Source organism: Capronia coronata, assembly GCF_000585585.1.
Source record: "Capronia coronata CBS 617.96 chromosome Unknown acBCG-supercont1.2, whole genome shotgun sequence".
Taxonomy (NCBI): Eukaryota; Fungi; Ascomycota; class Eurotiomycetes; order Chaetothyriales; family Herpotrichiellaceae; genus Capronia; species Capronia coronata.
In genome coordinates, this window is record NW_006912894.1 from 50,612 (window position 1) to 65,389 (window position 14,778).

Sequence of the window (14,778 nt, forward strand, 5' to 3'; positions counted from 1 at the left end):
TCGCCATCCGCTATAACGTTCGACATCACGCTACAGCTATACTATGGGCATGAAGTGCATCTTGTGGATAAGAAGAGTCCTCAAATGCTTACCAAGAGGAATTTCGAGAGCCAAAGAGGCCGCCTGACGCCTTTCAAACCATATATGTCGTGATGGCCATCTCAAGCATCGACGCGACCTTTATATGGAAGATGGAGATGGGACCAAGCATATCTCGCCGTGTGCTTGTATCGACCAGCCACAAAGCCTCTTTCTTGTGCTTAGCCAGACGTCCATTACCTCCGCGTACTCTTTTCTCCAAATCTACGAAGGCATTGTCTCCCTTTGGTCCTTGAACATGAGCGCCGAGAAGAATCAGGATGCCGCCCTTACCACCACGGTTGCTGTGCTCGCCAGCAGCGTTTCGTCGGAGACCAAGGACACCGATGTAGACGGTGACCTGGTGATCGATAAGGAGCTTGAGAAGAAGGCGATGCGAAAGATTGATTACTGGCTTGTCGGATTCTACTCAGTCGTGTACATTTTTCGGGTCATCGATTCCTCCAACTACTCGAACGCGGCCATCATCAACCTGGAGAACGGGACAGGCATCAAAAAAGAGCTCGATCTGGACCCGAACCAGTGGGCATGGACATTGTCCATCTTCTCATACAGCTACCTGATCTTCGAGCCGAGCAACACCGTCCTGCTCAAATACTTCCGCCCATCGCGGTGGATGTTTGTCCTGATCCTGGTCTGGGGGATCTGCGCCTGTTCATCCGCGGCCACCCAGAGCTTCCAGGGGATGATGTGCGTCCGCTTCGCCATTGGCCTGGCCGAGGCCGGCTTCTACCCTGCTGTGTTGTACCACATGGCGTTCTTCTACCGCCCGACCGAGCTGCCATGGCGCATCGCTCTGTTCTACTCCGTCGGCCAGCTGTCGAGTGCTCTGAGCGGATTGTTGGCGTTCGCCATCAGCTTCATGGACGGGCTTGGGGGTCTTGCCGGCTGGCGTTGGCTCTTCGTCTTGGAAGGACTGCCTGCGATTGTCCTTTCGTTCGTTGCACTTTTCGGATTGCCCGACTATCCTCATACAGCCAAGATGCTTACCCCTGAGGAGAGGCAGATCGTGGCTCGCCGTTTGTCTTCGACCGCACCATCTGGAAAGGAGGACAATTGGGACTGGAGCTCACTGAGGGTGCTCTTCAAGAACCCTACTGTCTATACCTTCTGTATTTATTGGATCGCCCACGGAATCGGTGGCTTTGGTGTGAGCTATGCGTTGCCAACGGTCATTTACCAGCTGGGATTTACCACCACTGCCAAATCCCAACTGATGAACATTGTATGTTAAAATACACCAAACACCTCTGTCTGTGAAACCACGCTGACTATGCCCTTAGCCGCCATACGTGGCATGTTTTCTGCTTTTGAACACGCTGGGCTACTTGATTCACAAGAAGTGGATCCGACCCTGGACGACGGCCGTTGCAAGTAAGAATGAGCCTCCCTCTTGTCTTCGTTCGCCCTGTCTCTTCCCACACCATTCACTCGCTCTCCTTATATCAGAACACTGACACAAATCCAGTCGAGGGTACGACAATCGTGTGCTACATCATCCTAATTACGGTCCACAATGCGGTGGTCAAGTATGTTGCTTTGATTGTGGCCGTATCCTGTGCAGGATCTGCTTATCCGGTCATCTGGCCTGAACGCATTCGAGCGCTGGAAGGAACAGTCGCTGCGGGAATTGGCATCGGGGTCACAAATGCCATGGCTCAATTTAGCGGTATCGTCGGGCCTCACGTCTACAGCACCATCTACGGACCGACGTATCGGGTATCCTACATTATCTGTCTATGTCTTCTTGTCGTCTCAATCACGGCCATATTGGCCTCGTGGTTCTTTGTCTGGCAAAAGGACCGTAAGAGGAAGGCACTGGCAGAATTGGAGTGAGCAGGAGGCCAGCCTTGCAACAACCGATGCAGCCTAGGCGACTCATTTTGAAGTCAGTGAGCTATACGCCAACTGCCAGCTTCAGACTCAAGAATGACGGCAAAGATAAGACAGCTTCCGCACGACGCTTGGCCAAATAAGTCTAGGGCAATGAATAGACAAAAAGTAGATTTGCTTCTCTAAATCGTGGACTCATTTTTTGCCTGAATCTTTTTTGATCGCAGGGCGACTGCAGGACGGCGGTCAAGACTCAAGCATTAGAGCGTCTTAGTTGAGATTACAATCTCGCCCCCTCCCTTCTCATCCTCTCTCTTGTTTGGTCTCTCAATTTCCTTCTTAAAATTTTCCCCGATGGGTTCTTTGGTATTGCATCAACAAACTCAACTCCACCGGTCAGACGCTTGTAACGGACGACCTTTCCTTCAACGAATTTGGCAACCTCATCGGCAGTTAGTGCTTCCCCATCAGGGCCGACCTGCCGTAAGATGAAAGCGCGGGGCTGTTCGTCGCCGTCCTCGGTTGGCATGCCGATTACAGCGGCGTCGGCGATACCGGAGTGCTCCAGCAACAGGGCCTCAAGCTCGGCCGGGGCAACTTGGTTTCCCTTGACTTTGATGAGCTCCTTTTTGCGGTCGACGATGAAGAACATGCCGTCGTTGTCAACATAGGCAATATCTCCCGTCTTCAACCAGCCATCCGTTGTCAGTGTCTCGGCCGTGGCCAGTGGGTTGTGCCAATAGCCTTTCATCACGTTTGGTCCGCGACACCATAGCTCGCCAACAGCAGAGGGCCCACGAGTGGTGACTTCGGTGCCGTCTTCCGTCATGATCTTGGCTTCACAGTTGGCATTGGGTTCACCGACCGAGTTTGTCGTGGAGATCTTGTTAGGGTCCCAGCCCAGTAATGAGCATGTACACCTGTGATACGAATCAGCTTTACTGCTAGATGGCACTTATACGTGACAGGGGTAGACTTACTCGGTCATGCCCCATCCTTGCTTCATGTTCAATCGATTGCCCAACCGCCGTTCGACTTGCTCGGACACCTCTCTGCCCAACGGCGCAGCTCCGGAGCCCACATTCTCAACGGAACTCAGGTCGTACTTGACCACGGCTGGATGTTTCGCCAGCAGGACGGCAATTGGTGGGACTAGGGTGAGGTCGGTAATGCGGAATTCTTGGATGTATTGGAGGAACTTGAGGAAATCGAACTTGGGCATGATGTAGACCGGGATCTGCCGATTGAAGGCTCCTGCCAAATAATATGTCTGGCCGTAGGCGTGGTAGAGGGGAAGAAAACAGAGCCAGGAAGCCCGGGCAGCCCGAGCCTCGTGGTCAGGCCACAGTGTTGCCAGTTGAGCCACCTGGACCGTGTTGGAGATGTAGTTTTTGTGGCTGATCTCAACACCTTTCGGGACACCTGTGGTACCGCTGCTATAGTTCAAGGCCAGCGTTTTGTGGCATTCTCCTGGACCGGTGAGATCGTCCCATTGAAACCCTCTCGCATCTTCTGGTGGGGCAATCAGCTCGCTCCAATGTCTGCAACCCTTCAAGCCTTCGGCTTCTCCGTCGTAAACCTTCGCGTTGTAGACGAACACCCGCTCTGTACAGTTGAGTCCTGCCAGTCTGGCCGCTTCCATTCCTGTGTCAAGGGATGCATCCGCACACAGGAGGTAGGTGGCGCCACTGTCCTTCAGTTGGTGGGCCAGCTCTCTGGCCACGAACGTCGGATTGGCGCCGGTGAAGATGCCACCGGCGCATAAGACACCCATAAAGACCACAGGTACAAAGAGGTCATTTCCGCTGAAGAGCAGAATGCGGTCGCCCTTTTGGAAGTGCTTGGACCGTTGTAGACCTAATGCAAATCGTTGAGCCCACAGCCGAAACTGGTCACGTGTGAAGTAATGAGTGCCAGGACGTTCCGCTTCGGAAAAGCAGCGCTTGGAGCCTAACGGGTGCGTGGGCGACCTGAAGAGAAAGGTCGGTAAGGAGCACTCCTGCACGGGGACCGTCCAACGAGACTTGTGAGGCATAGCAGCGTGAAAGGAGAAGGGAAGTTAGGTCACTGCGCTGGGCATGAATTCAAGGACAAGGTTGATGATCGAAACAGAACAATCTTCATTGCGAAGCAACTCGTTGTCAGGAAAGTCGGACTTGAATCGATTGTTTTATATTTGGGAGCAATTGCCCGAGGCAGTCCTTGATGTCGCATAGGGGGCAAAGAGGAGTGTACCATTGGTATGCCGCCAAAGCAAACAGGATTTCATCAGCTAGCAGGGTCCCGGTGCGCCACTCTGGGGTTGGAGTTCCCCCAGATCATCGACGGCGGAGGTGGGAGAAGAGCGGAGAGGATGAGAGGGTGGATGCTGGCAAAGAAAGGGCGGGGATGGTTAGAGAAACCGAGGCTCATCAGGCTGCGAACCAGATATAGACACAGATCTATATTTGGAAGGTGTGCCGAGATGGTAGTTGCTTACTCATTGCTGACAGCTGCCTAACTGTACCCCCACGGCCACGTTAACGAGAGAATATAAGAACCACGTGCTTAGTTATATACCTATACCTATTCGTCATGACATATTGTACACCAGAAATATGCTCGCAGGGCAGCATTCCATCTCTCACCTCGTCTTATTCAAGCCTCCTCCCGAGTCGCACCTGGCGCCAATTGGTACTTATCATAGAGCTGGCCCGGATCGCGACCCAATCTGCCAGCGCTGCTCCTCAACTTGCCTCGTCTCGCGTCCATCAGGGGTGATACCCACTGGTCATCGACAGTCCCCCCAATCAACTTGTCGCCCTTGCGAAGATAAGTCGTAGCCCCCAGGTTGGTGGGCTGAAAATTGACATAGATGGCCTCCCAATGCTTCCGATCGACCTCGAAGATCTCGTGGTTGATGCCGATGTGGTTGTTCTGCTCAAGGGTCTTGTTCCACCAGTCCCAAGCCTCACGGTGGAGGGGTCCGTATGCGAATTTGTGGATGTCTTCGGTGGACCGCCAGTAGCTGAGAAAGAGGAACTCGGTGGCACCGTTCTTGTCCTGGTTGGTCCATGAGGAACCGCCATAGAATCCACTATCAGGCGCCGTCTTGTCCAGCTCGGCATACATCTGCGTAGCATAATCCCCCAGGGTTTTGAGGTTCGGGCCAAATATGCCCAACGGGTGGTTTGCCTTGGCGCCCAAAAGAAAAACGACCACCTTTTCCTCAGCCGAGTTTTGATGGAAGTTGCCGTCTTCGTCGGGTATCTGAGGAGAGGTGCGATGCAAAATCGCCTCATCCAGATAGTGATTTCTCTTCCAACCCCACGTGATGGCCATGGCATTGGCTGCACGTGTCCCAAGCACCAATATCAGCGGGATGGTGGCATACCGCGGTGGGACGACAAAGACGACAATAGACTGGAGTAGAGCTCCCAGCAGGAGCCATGTGGAGAGTTCAAAATTCTCGCGAAGAGCCTAGTCGGCATCAGCATGTGTACACAATGTTGTGTTGGTGAGGATGGGGAGACGCAAACTTACATAGAGAGACTGTCTGCTTGGACTCGGCCATCGTGCCTGAGACCTTGGTCGCTTGGTGGCAGGAGGCAGAACGCTCTGAAACGACATGGGGTATCCAATTGCTGATCCGGCAAGGTCCAACTGGGTTCAGCAAGGGACAATTTTGCGATGTGATATGACAGGTTTGGAATTGGTTCGATAAAGTATTGGGACGAGAAGCTGCTTTAAGTACCTACCTGTAGTAATCATGGAGCCGCCCGCTTACGTCCCTAGGTAGAGACACCGTCATGTCAGATTGGGGATGACGACGGTATCGCTGACTAGAACACGTCCGTCAGAGACAGTTCACCAAGACTCTCACCGATGGTATCAGCTCGTGCGGCCGTACAGTATTTGGCATCGAAACCACACTGTGGGGGACAGCCTGATCGGGACACTCATGCGAGGGCTTCTGGCGAATGATAGATAGTAGTACATGTGGTACTTAGCTACTACCTACCAAAGGCAATCAAACTGGCGCTGGTTTGAGGAGCGGGCACGGCGCATCTGGGAGAAATTTGTACGGCCGTAAAAGACCAAGCACACCGAACGAAGACAGTCTGCACATGGAGGCGGCGGCGGAAGCTGGAATCCCCCTGCTGATTCAGGCGTCAGCATTGCATCTTCGTGGATTCGCTGGTACAGGTATACGAGGCAATGTTCCACTTGCGACGTCGTTGAGGGGCGTATATCACACTGCACCTGATCGCATCACCTATGTCCCGCCAAGGAATTTGAATTCGGGGACATGTGGACGACACAGTCCGGCACTTTTCCCGGGAGAGCTACGGGAGTCTACTACTCTGTCCTTATGGTCACTGATGAACATGGTACCTAGGGATATAGCACATAGACAGACCTGCAGTGGTGGAACGGAAACTCATATCTGTCTTATGGATTGATTTGTTGTTGCTCAAGACTTCGCTCATTCAAGCAATCGAAAAAGATGGCCAAACGCGCAATCCACTCTAGGTACCTACCACAAGCCCAGGACGTCTTCTTGGTCTATCTGCGGTCTGATGTATGCACTGTCTTTGCGCCTCTATCTTAACCAGTCTAGACTTTGTCTCCAAGCTTTCTTGCAGGTCGACGAAAACATACAGAAATCAAATGAAAACTGGCGGACCTCCGCGTGCAGGCGACGCTGCTCACTGCATTTGCACCATCCCATTCTCTCATATCCAGATCTCGACCTACGATGTAGCAGGCTTCGCCAGCTTAGCAGGCGGCAGCCCCAGTCCGTTGCGATTGCGGAAGAACATCACACCGGCCTCCTCGCCCGTGGCGCCTTCGATGGGTTCCACCCATTGACACATTCTCATGGATTTCCACATGCTCTTGAGGAAGCCGACCGCTCCGTCCTTGGTATCGCTGCGATAGTGACGACCCATGACCTTCTTGATGGCCTCGCTGGCTTCGTCGGCGTGATAGAAAGGAATCGTGCTGACATAGTGATGAAGGACGTGAGTCTCGATGATGCCGTGGAACAATTGACGTCCAATGAATCCGAACTCTCGATCGATCGTGGCGGCCGCTCCTCGAGTATAAGTCCAGCTGGTGGGAGTGTAGTGGGGCAAAGAGGGATCGGTGTGTTGCAAGAACGTGATGGCCACTGAAACTCTGGGTCAGCTCAAGAACAATAAAACGGAAAAAAGATTGGGACTCACCCAACCAGTGGTTTACCCAGAGATATGGTGCAAAATACCACACAAACAAATTGGCGAAGCCATATTTCTTGCCCACCCAGAAGAGAATGCTGCTGGTGATCAGAAGACCGATGTCGCTCAACACTATCAACTTGGCATCCTTTGCCTCGTACAATGGGCTGGCAGGACTGAAATGGTTGACACCACCCCCAAAACCGTTGTGCTTGCCAACGCCACGCCCCTCACGCTGAGATTCGTGCTTATTGTGGCCGGTGACGTTGGTCATCAAGTACATGGGCCATCCACCCAGCTGCTGACTGATCAGGTGGTATGCGGTGGCAATGGGTGTCTCTTCGGTGAGCTCGTCAATCTGATGAAGCAGCTGTCCTCTCCTGGAGGCGTATGCTTCCCTGGTGGGTGGGACAAACACCATGTCTCGTTCCAGGTGTCCCGTCGCTTTGTGATGTTTGCCATGCGAGATTTTCCAGGAGAAATATGGCACCAGGAGAGCCGAATGGCAAAACCAGCCCACCGTGTCATTCACCACCTTGCTGGTCGAGAAGGACTGATGTCCACACTCATGGGCCAACACCCAAATGCCGGTCCCGAACAGGCCTTGCACCACAGAGTACAGAAACCAGAGGCCGGCTCGAGCTGGAGTGTAAGGGACATTTTCCGGCGTCACGAAGCGGTTGAAGAGATAGAAGGTGGTAGCCAGGCAGGCGACGTCTCGTGCAACATAGTACAGACCGGTGGCGGCAGACCGTTCGAAGCAGTGTTTAGGAATGGCTCTGTGGATGTCTCCGATGGTGTAGTCGGGGATTGCGAACGAATTCCCATACGTGTCCACCAATGGCTTCTTCTCAGCCACTTGCTTTTCTGGGGGAGCGGCATCGTCAGAGGCTAGAGAAGAGAGAGAGGTGGACGAAGGCGACGATCGAGGACTAGTGAGAGGAGAGATATTCGCCGAGGACGCTGGCGTGGAATCTGTGGAGGTCACACGACGAAGGACCGCCTCCATCGGCAACGCAGTCGATGTCATGGTTGAGCAGAGAAAGAGAGAAGCTGCAATGGCAATCCCACGTCTTTTTGTTGGGGCTCGGGGCGGCAGACGGGGACGACTGGGCAGACTGCTGCGGCTTATCGAGCTGACACTGGCAGACGACGCTTGCTTGCAAGACCGCAGGACAAGACGAAAGAGCGTCAGATGGAAGACGGCAGACAGATGCAGGCAGAGATCAGAAGAAGTAAAGAAACAAGAGAAGCGAAGCGACGGCAGCTCCAGGAAAATATAATGGACTACAGGTGCGGCTGCTACTAGTAGTTGGCAGGAATGCGGATGGCATAAGTCACGGTGTCACAGATTACCACTGCACTGCACTCTTTTCTACCAGCAAGCATGAATACTACGGCCATAGTACTAGTAGTACAGCACCACTCACCACTCACTACCTTAAGTTCCTACTCTGTAAGCAGTCAGTCACCTGCTACTAGTATATGGCAGGCAGGGACCGCATCAGCCTGCAGTAGTGTACTACTACCACTAAAGACCTACCTAAGCAGAAGAAACTCGGTGGGAAAACAACTGGGCAGCCGGCCCACTGAGCGAATCTCAACAGTTATGGAAATGACCCCAGCATTAAAATCAGGGCGCGGCCTCCGCCCAGTCTAGGTGGGTACCTAAGGTACCTAGTACATACCTATGTACCTAAGTAATTCAGGGTCTCCTGCGCCGTGCCATCGGAGTTATACACCCTACTAGTACTACCTACCTACCTGAGGTATCCAGTAGGCGATCCTAACTGTCTGTCTAACGATGTAGGTGTCTCTTTTGTAAAGGACCCCTCGAACGCCTCCCGTAGCTCTACCCCAACGCATCCCCACCTATCTGACGCTATTGGTCCATTTCCCCTTACCGCCTGTGCACCAACTGGAAGATGTTGATACCAGAGTTGGCAGGGTTCATTGTTGTGTGCAATGCTTACTGCGCATTTTCCATCAATTCGATCTGCGTGAGAAAAGTCCCAGGCTGTGTGCCTTCGGGAGCATGGTTCCCTGTTGTGTTTTCTGCACATGAAAGGGCGGAAGGGAGCTCTATGTCTTGTCTATCGAAAGTACTTGTGTAGCAGTATGGTCGCTCAGGCCGTCCCACCGGCTCAGACAACTTGTCCCAACATCTGTATCGCTGGCCGATCAGTCACTCCGCTCCTCGGCGTCCCTCCCCGGCCTGAGTATGTTAGGTAGTTATTATGTTATGGTTTCTCCTTTACTTCGTGATATTACTATTGTTGTTTACGTCTGCAAATTTTGGTCTCGCCATTCGACCTTCTCACCTCCTGACCCCTTCAAAGTCCTGCCATTTTTCTCGGTCACCTTGTCTGTCGTTCATCATGGAGGAGCCCGTCTATGCGGCAGTAAATGGCCCAGCACCTCAGGTGGTCATATTTAACCGATGACAAGGTCCAGCGCGAGCGCATGGACGATCTCTCAGCGTTTGTCTTCGTCGGTCAGGTTGAAGCCTTCTGCCAAAGGTCATCGATCGAGTCGAATCTGCCTGACATGTGCAACAAGCCAGATATCCCTGGACTGAGGCTGATAACACATGCTGGAGGGAGGAATGTCCCAACCAGAAGTGCAGGCCTCTGAGAGCTGGGGGCTTTAGGCTTTCCAACAATTGAGCTCGGCGGAATGGCCAGACAAGTCAGTCGCCGCTCCTTCGTGCTTGTCTGACTGATTTGTCGTCACCACTGCATCTCATCTGCAATTCCATGGGTGCGTCGGCGGCGTAAGAAGGTTTGAGCTGACCGGTTGTGTCGAGCCTAGAACTCGATCTCTGTCCGTCAGGAGTCAGGGGTGGAGGAATCAACAAGGCTCCACGACGAACCAGATTTTTTGTTGGGGAAGCGTCCCTTGCGGTGGGAAAGGTCCGATGGCCCCGTGTTCGATTTGACGGATACTAGTATCGCTAGGGCCACTTTCAGTACAGTGCACTGCAGTGCACCAAAAGACCCTGCAGTCTTGGCGCATCGCAAACGCGAACTTGAATAATGTCCAGTGGCGCTCCGCCGCGAGTCGAGTCGTGCGGTGTTGTCGTCATTCCAAGCATTTATACGCTAATTCTCTTTCGGATGGTTCGCGGCTCGTTCCGCCCATCCTGTCGGGAGCCTATCTCTTTCTGGAAGGCGTCCTAACCGGTGCCTGCAGATCTCATTCAGTTGCACTCAGTCTTCAATGATCATGCAATCCAATACATAGGGTATCTTTGTATCTACAGGATACATCCAAACCCTCCACGGCACACTCTGGTCGCATGAGTATCATAGTATGGCCTGTCAGGTCACGCTGCCCGGCAATCACCCTCCCATATCATCGTCTCTCACTTGCCATTAGTCGTCCCATTCCTTCGTTTGGTATAGCTCCAAACACTTCCACTGTCGTACTTCGAAGAGCTGGAGTCACCAAGATACTGCATCCATGGGTCGCATCATGCACCTCGCAAGGAATTTCTGTCCAGCCCTCCTCGCCATCACCATCGATCTTGACCTGTTTCCTGCATTTCACATTGACGATTGGAAGGAGAAGATGCCCCAGATGCTGTGGGAACAGCACAATTGGCATACGAGTGGGTTGCGCGGTCAAGCGCACATTTCCTTTGCGTTTGCCCCCGATCAGCCAAGAGTCGGAGAGTGCTGTCACTTCAAATGCCCCTTCCACTTCCTCTTCTCTCACACCCCCTAGACTCATCACCAGTACAGTCATCAACGGCTGCCCCAGGGCGGCTGTACCCCGTGTTATGTGCATCCCATTCATCTCAAACACGGCGGAAACAACCAGCGGTGGTGGAGGTATGTCCACATGGAGCTGGAGCTGCCGCTGTCGTGCCTTGTTCGATGGGAGCCAGATAGGCTGGGTGCCGGAGTGCCATGTCTGCAGCCAAGCCATAATCTCCATACACGTCTGCCGGTCAAACGCACGCAACACAGATGGCCAGTCCATATCATCAAAATCCCAGATCTCAACCTCTTGTGACAACCCTGCCACCTCCAAATCTTGCTCGGTCCATGCCGCTCGAATTCGATTTTGCAAATGCGCGACGAGTAACCTCGCAGCGTATGCATACTGCGTCTTCGAAATAGCCGACTTAAAGCTGTCCTCGAGGGCAACCAACATGACCTCGTCTAACGACTGAAAGTCCACCGACAGGGTTAACCGTTGCGCTGATTTGAGCGCCTCTGCATTCTTGGGAGCCAGACGTACTACCCAGCTCGCCGGCTGTTTGGGAAAGACTACCAGCGGGTCAAGGAAGTCATGTCCCACAGTAGTCGTGTATGCTTTGTTGTCTTCTAGGTGGCAGTCCAGCAGACGTAAGGGTACCAGTGTGGCGGGACTTATGGTGAACCTTGAGTACATGCAACCTGTCCTACTAATGTCCTGCACGTTCACGGTCACCGGTAGAATCACGTTCACGAGAGCAGTGCCGTACATGGTAAACACGCCCTGACTGGTTTCGTAATTGGCGTCAATTCGTAAGGTTACCGATGGTTCTGACGCAATCTCGGTCGTATATGGGATTTCAACCTGGGTCAGTGAGTCAGGTTCCAGGTCATCGACGATCAGCACCAGGGCATCGCCCTCCCGGGCGGTCCGTAAAGCAGCCGAAGGACGCACGCCGCCCAGCAATTGTGCATCATGGATGTTCAGTCTCAACCCTGCAGTAGCAGTCTTGAGCCGCAGTTTGCACTGCTTGGCCTCGTTCGCCCCCGGCAGAATCTCGACCAGCAGACGACGTGTCTGTGCTAGATGGATGTGCCGGGAGTGGCTGATCCTGACATCGAAAGATTCGGAAAAGGGATAAACAAGCACGGGCGCAATGATCGATCGAGGGGTGGACAATTCGTCGTCCTCCGCGGACTCGTCATTGTGGGGCGTGAGGAAATGATGCAAAAGTCTCAAATTGCCAAACCTCAATTCAACTTCATCCGGTGTGTACCAGCCAAACGTCGTCACCGCACCCTCGAGCACGATGTTAGTTCCGGTAGAATGGATACCCGAATCATTGCTTGCCCTCAAGGCCAGGAATCGGGGCTCAGCTCCCTCTTTCGAGACCAGTCTCATCTTGATATCATCGGCCGGTGGTGTTGCTACACCAGCCAAAGAATGTATTACCATTGACATGGCAAACCCATCACGGCCTTGAATTTTCGAGATTGTCTGAGAGACGCTTAAGATCCGAAAAAGGGTTGTCAGTGGAAGCGTGGTCGCTGCCATGTTCCCGACCAACCCGAAAAGGCGGTCACTATATGACTGATATGTGGCAGTGGATTTGGTCAATTGGGCACCGGCACAGCATCGGGCTGCCCAATGCAGGCAGGAGATGAGACATCGACCGTATTCCGTCGTCTTTTCAAGTTTGCTCAGACAATCTGCATAAATGCGAAGCAGATACCCATCAACTGGACGACAGACCGGCCGCGGTAACGGACCGAGAAGACTGTGGAGATACCGAGCAGCAATCGTGTGATTGCCTTGGGCGTATTCCATTTCCGTCAGGTTGGTCAAGATCTGCTCTGCAGTTGCATGGCTCTTCGCTTCAGCCGCCATGCGATATGCCAGGACTGACAACAGCGCATATAGATTCCAGAACATGGATTTGGAGGATGCTGCTGCTTGCAAACTTTTCGATCCCAGGCCGGCCACCAAATCTTGGTGCAGATCTCGCTGCGGATGATCATCATCCGACACATGCTCAGGGCTTTTCTGTCCGTTGGTTTGGACAGTATCGTCATAGATCCCTGCCGTCAAGCCAAATTGTTTCATTTGTCCTACCCATGACCGCGCACCTTCAATATTTTCCAGCGCACGTCTTGCCAGCATTGCAAGTGCCGACGTCCACAGAGCGAGTCGCTCCGACCCAGGCCGCGACAAGATGGAGTTTCGGCTAACTGCGCCATCAGGGAGAAATGAAGCTCTTTTGTTGCGTTCCTGTGACCCTTCGTGGGGGTAAGGACGGACGGTGACCGCCAACGACATCCTCTGCGTGTTGCCATCTGTACCAGACTTGCCAGAAAACGACACGTTGGTATGGCGCGAGAGCTCAACTGCATCAACGGATAAACTCGCCGTACCATACTCAGATTCCACGCCCAAGGTTGGTAGAATACGTGCCAGGATTTGCATACATGCACGCCACTGCCAGGTCGAGACTATGTTCCCAGTCACCGTCCTCTGGGATTGCAGTTCCTCGGCACTCAGACCTTCTTGGCCTCCCCAAGCACTGTATAGTTCCAAGCGTAGATTGCGGGCCACCATATTGATCGACTGAACGGCACGTTCTGCGATATCGGCAATGACAATCGGATCGGGGAGAGCTTTGGTGGTGTGGGAGGACCTCGAAACTTCTGCCCGGCCTTGCCTGAAAAGAATCTCCATCTGCCGCGTGAAAATGTAAACGCGGAGATCGAAGGCAGACACTTCGTTGGAGAGGATGAGCCCGAGATAGTTCTTTCGATCTATATCGAATGGAAACGCGTCGCGATCAGCTTGGAGAATGTCTCCAAGACTTGATATCGTTTCAGCATCGTGCTTTGAGGTCGTAGAAGCGTCTTGAGGGCCGAGAGCCGCCCTGAGTAGCTCCTTGGTCTCCTTGGAGAACCTCAAAAGCGCACCATTTTCGTCATGATCAAGACTCTGCGCTTGCTCTTCCACCAGACTATCAAGTCCAAGGGAAAGCTCGTCGTAGATGGCCAGGGCATCGTCTAACAACCCCACGCTTTCAAACCCCTTTGCCAGACCCTCTTTCAGGATGAAAAAGGTGCAAAAATTCCAGCCCGGCAGGTTTCGCTGGCTGTCCCTTTCGCGGATGTCGCCTTCATATTGAGCCACACGGGCATCAAAGGATCGCAAAATACATGCTTTGAGGCTCTCGACTAAGTCCTGCCATTGTTCCTCGAGCTCTCCGCGTGTCAATGCCGTAGACTTGTCCTTGGACTCCACAAGCCTGACTTGTGCGACACGGTTGATGGCTGCTTTGGAAGCACTGTTGAAATCGGCCTTCAATTTGTCGAATACTGTCGACGAACCCTTGCCGGGCCATTTCGATTTGCTGTTGACGCTGTCGGTGCTATCTGCCGTCTCCAGCGAGATATGCTTGACGGATTTGGGTTGACTGGCTGCGGCGGTGCCAGGAAGCACCACATGGACTATCAACCATTCGAAGGCGTCGTGATTCTCCTGACCCCTTGCCGATGACTTGCTCTCAGCTGCAGATGTCTGTGTCTTGATCCAGTGGCGGACTTCCTTCCTGACCTTCTCGTTGTATGTCTCCTTGTCATCGCATCGTAACAAGTATAATTTGACATAGGGAGTCTGTCGCAGCCCGGGAATTTGGTGCCTGCGAATATTCGATTGTGATCCATCCGAGGTGTCCTGTCGAACAAGGGAAACGTCCAAGAAAGGTATCGACCGAAGAGGACGATTAGGAGACTTCCAGTGCAAATTCCGAAGAGGAGTTCTGGCTGACAGATGGGGCTCGATGCTGTTAAATAGGTTGTAGGGATCAATGCATTCAACGATCACCTTGGAGGTTGAAGGAGGCTCCGTTCCATCCATGGTACAGTGACGAAACGCGCAGGACTAGAGCACTTCGGAGGACTCATTGTGT

The 14,778-nt window shown here is 53.1% G+C and overlaps 5 protein-coding genes across 5 annotated transcripts; 1 reads left to right on the top strand and 4 right to left on the bottom strand.

The window, feature by feature from the left end:
• Positions 1-337: 337 nt before the first annotated feature.
• On the top strand, positions 338-1,935 carry A1O1_01673 (uncharacterized protein; the record flags this gene model as incomplete). The annotated part of the gene is made up of 3 exons (XM_007722585.1): positions 338-1,324; positions 1,383-1,473; positions 1,568-1,935. 3 exons carry the CDS (start codon positions 338-340, stop codon positions 1,933-1,935), a joined length of 1,446 nt encoding a protein of 481 aa, XP_007720775.1.
• A 277-nt stretch (positions 1,936-2,212) lies between these two features.
• Positions 2,213-3,967, bottom strand: A1O1_01674 (4-coumarate-CoA ligase; the record flags this gene model as incomplete). Its single annotated transcript, XM_007722586.1, has 2 exons — positions 2,213-2,852; positions 2,913-3,967. 2 exons carry the CDS (start codon positions 3,965-3,967, stop codon positions 2,213-2,215), a joined length of 1,695 nt encoding a protein of 564 aa, XP_007720776.1.
• Positions 3,968-4,569: 602 nt separating this feature from the next.
• A1O1_01675 (uncharacterized protein) lies at positions 4,570-5,541 on the bottom strand (the record flags this gene model as incomplete). The annotated part of the gene is made up of 2 exons (XM_007722587.1): positions 4,570-5,391; positions 5,455-5,541. The coding sequence occupies 2 exons, from the start codon at positions 5,539-5,541 to the stop codon at positions 4,570-4,572; spliced, it is 909 nt and encodes a 302-aa protein (XP_007720777.1).
• A 1,124-nt stretch (positions 5,542-6,665) lies between these two features.
• On the bottom strand, positions 6,666-8,160 carry A1O1_01676 (omega-6 fatty acid desaturase (delta-12 desaturase); the record flags this gene model as incomplete). Its single annotated transcript, XM_007722588.1, has 2 exons — positions 6,666-7,084; positions 7,140-8,160. 2 exons carry the CDS (start codon positions 8,158-8,160, stop codon positions 6,666-6,668), a joined length of 1,440 nt encoding a protein of 479 aa, XP_007720778.1.
• Positions 8,161-10,484: 2,324 nt separating this feature from the next.
• Positions 10,485-14,726, bottom strand: A1O1_01677 (uncharacterized protein; the record flags this gene model as incomplete). Its single annotated transcript, XM_007722589.1, has 1 exon — positions 10,485-14,726. The coding sequence occupies one exon, from the start codon at positions 14,724-14,726 to the stop codon at positions 10,485-10,487; it is 4,242 nt and encodes a 1,413-aa protein (XP_007720779.1).
• Between the last annotated feature and the right edge of the window lie 52 nt (positions 14,727-14,778).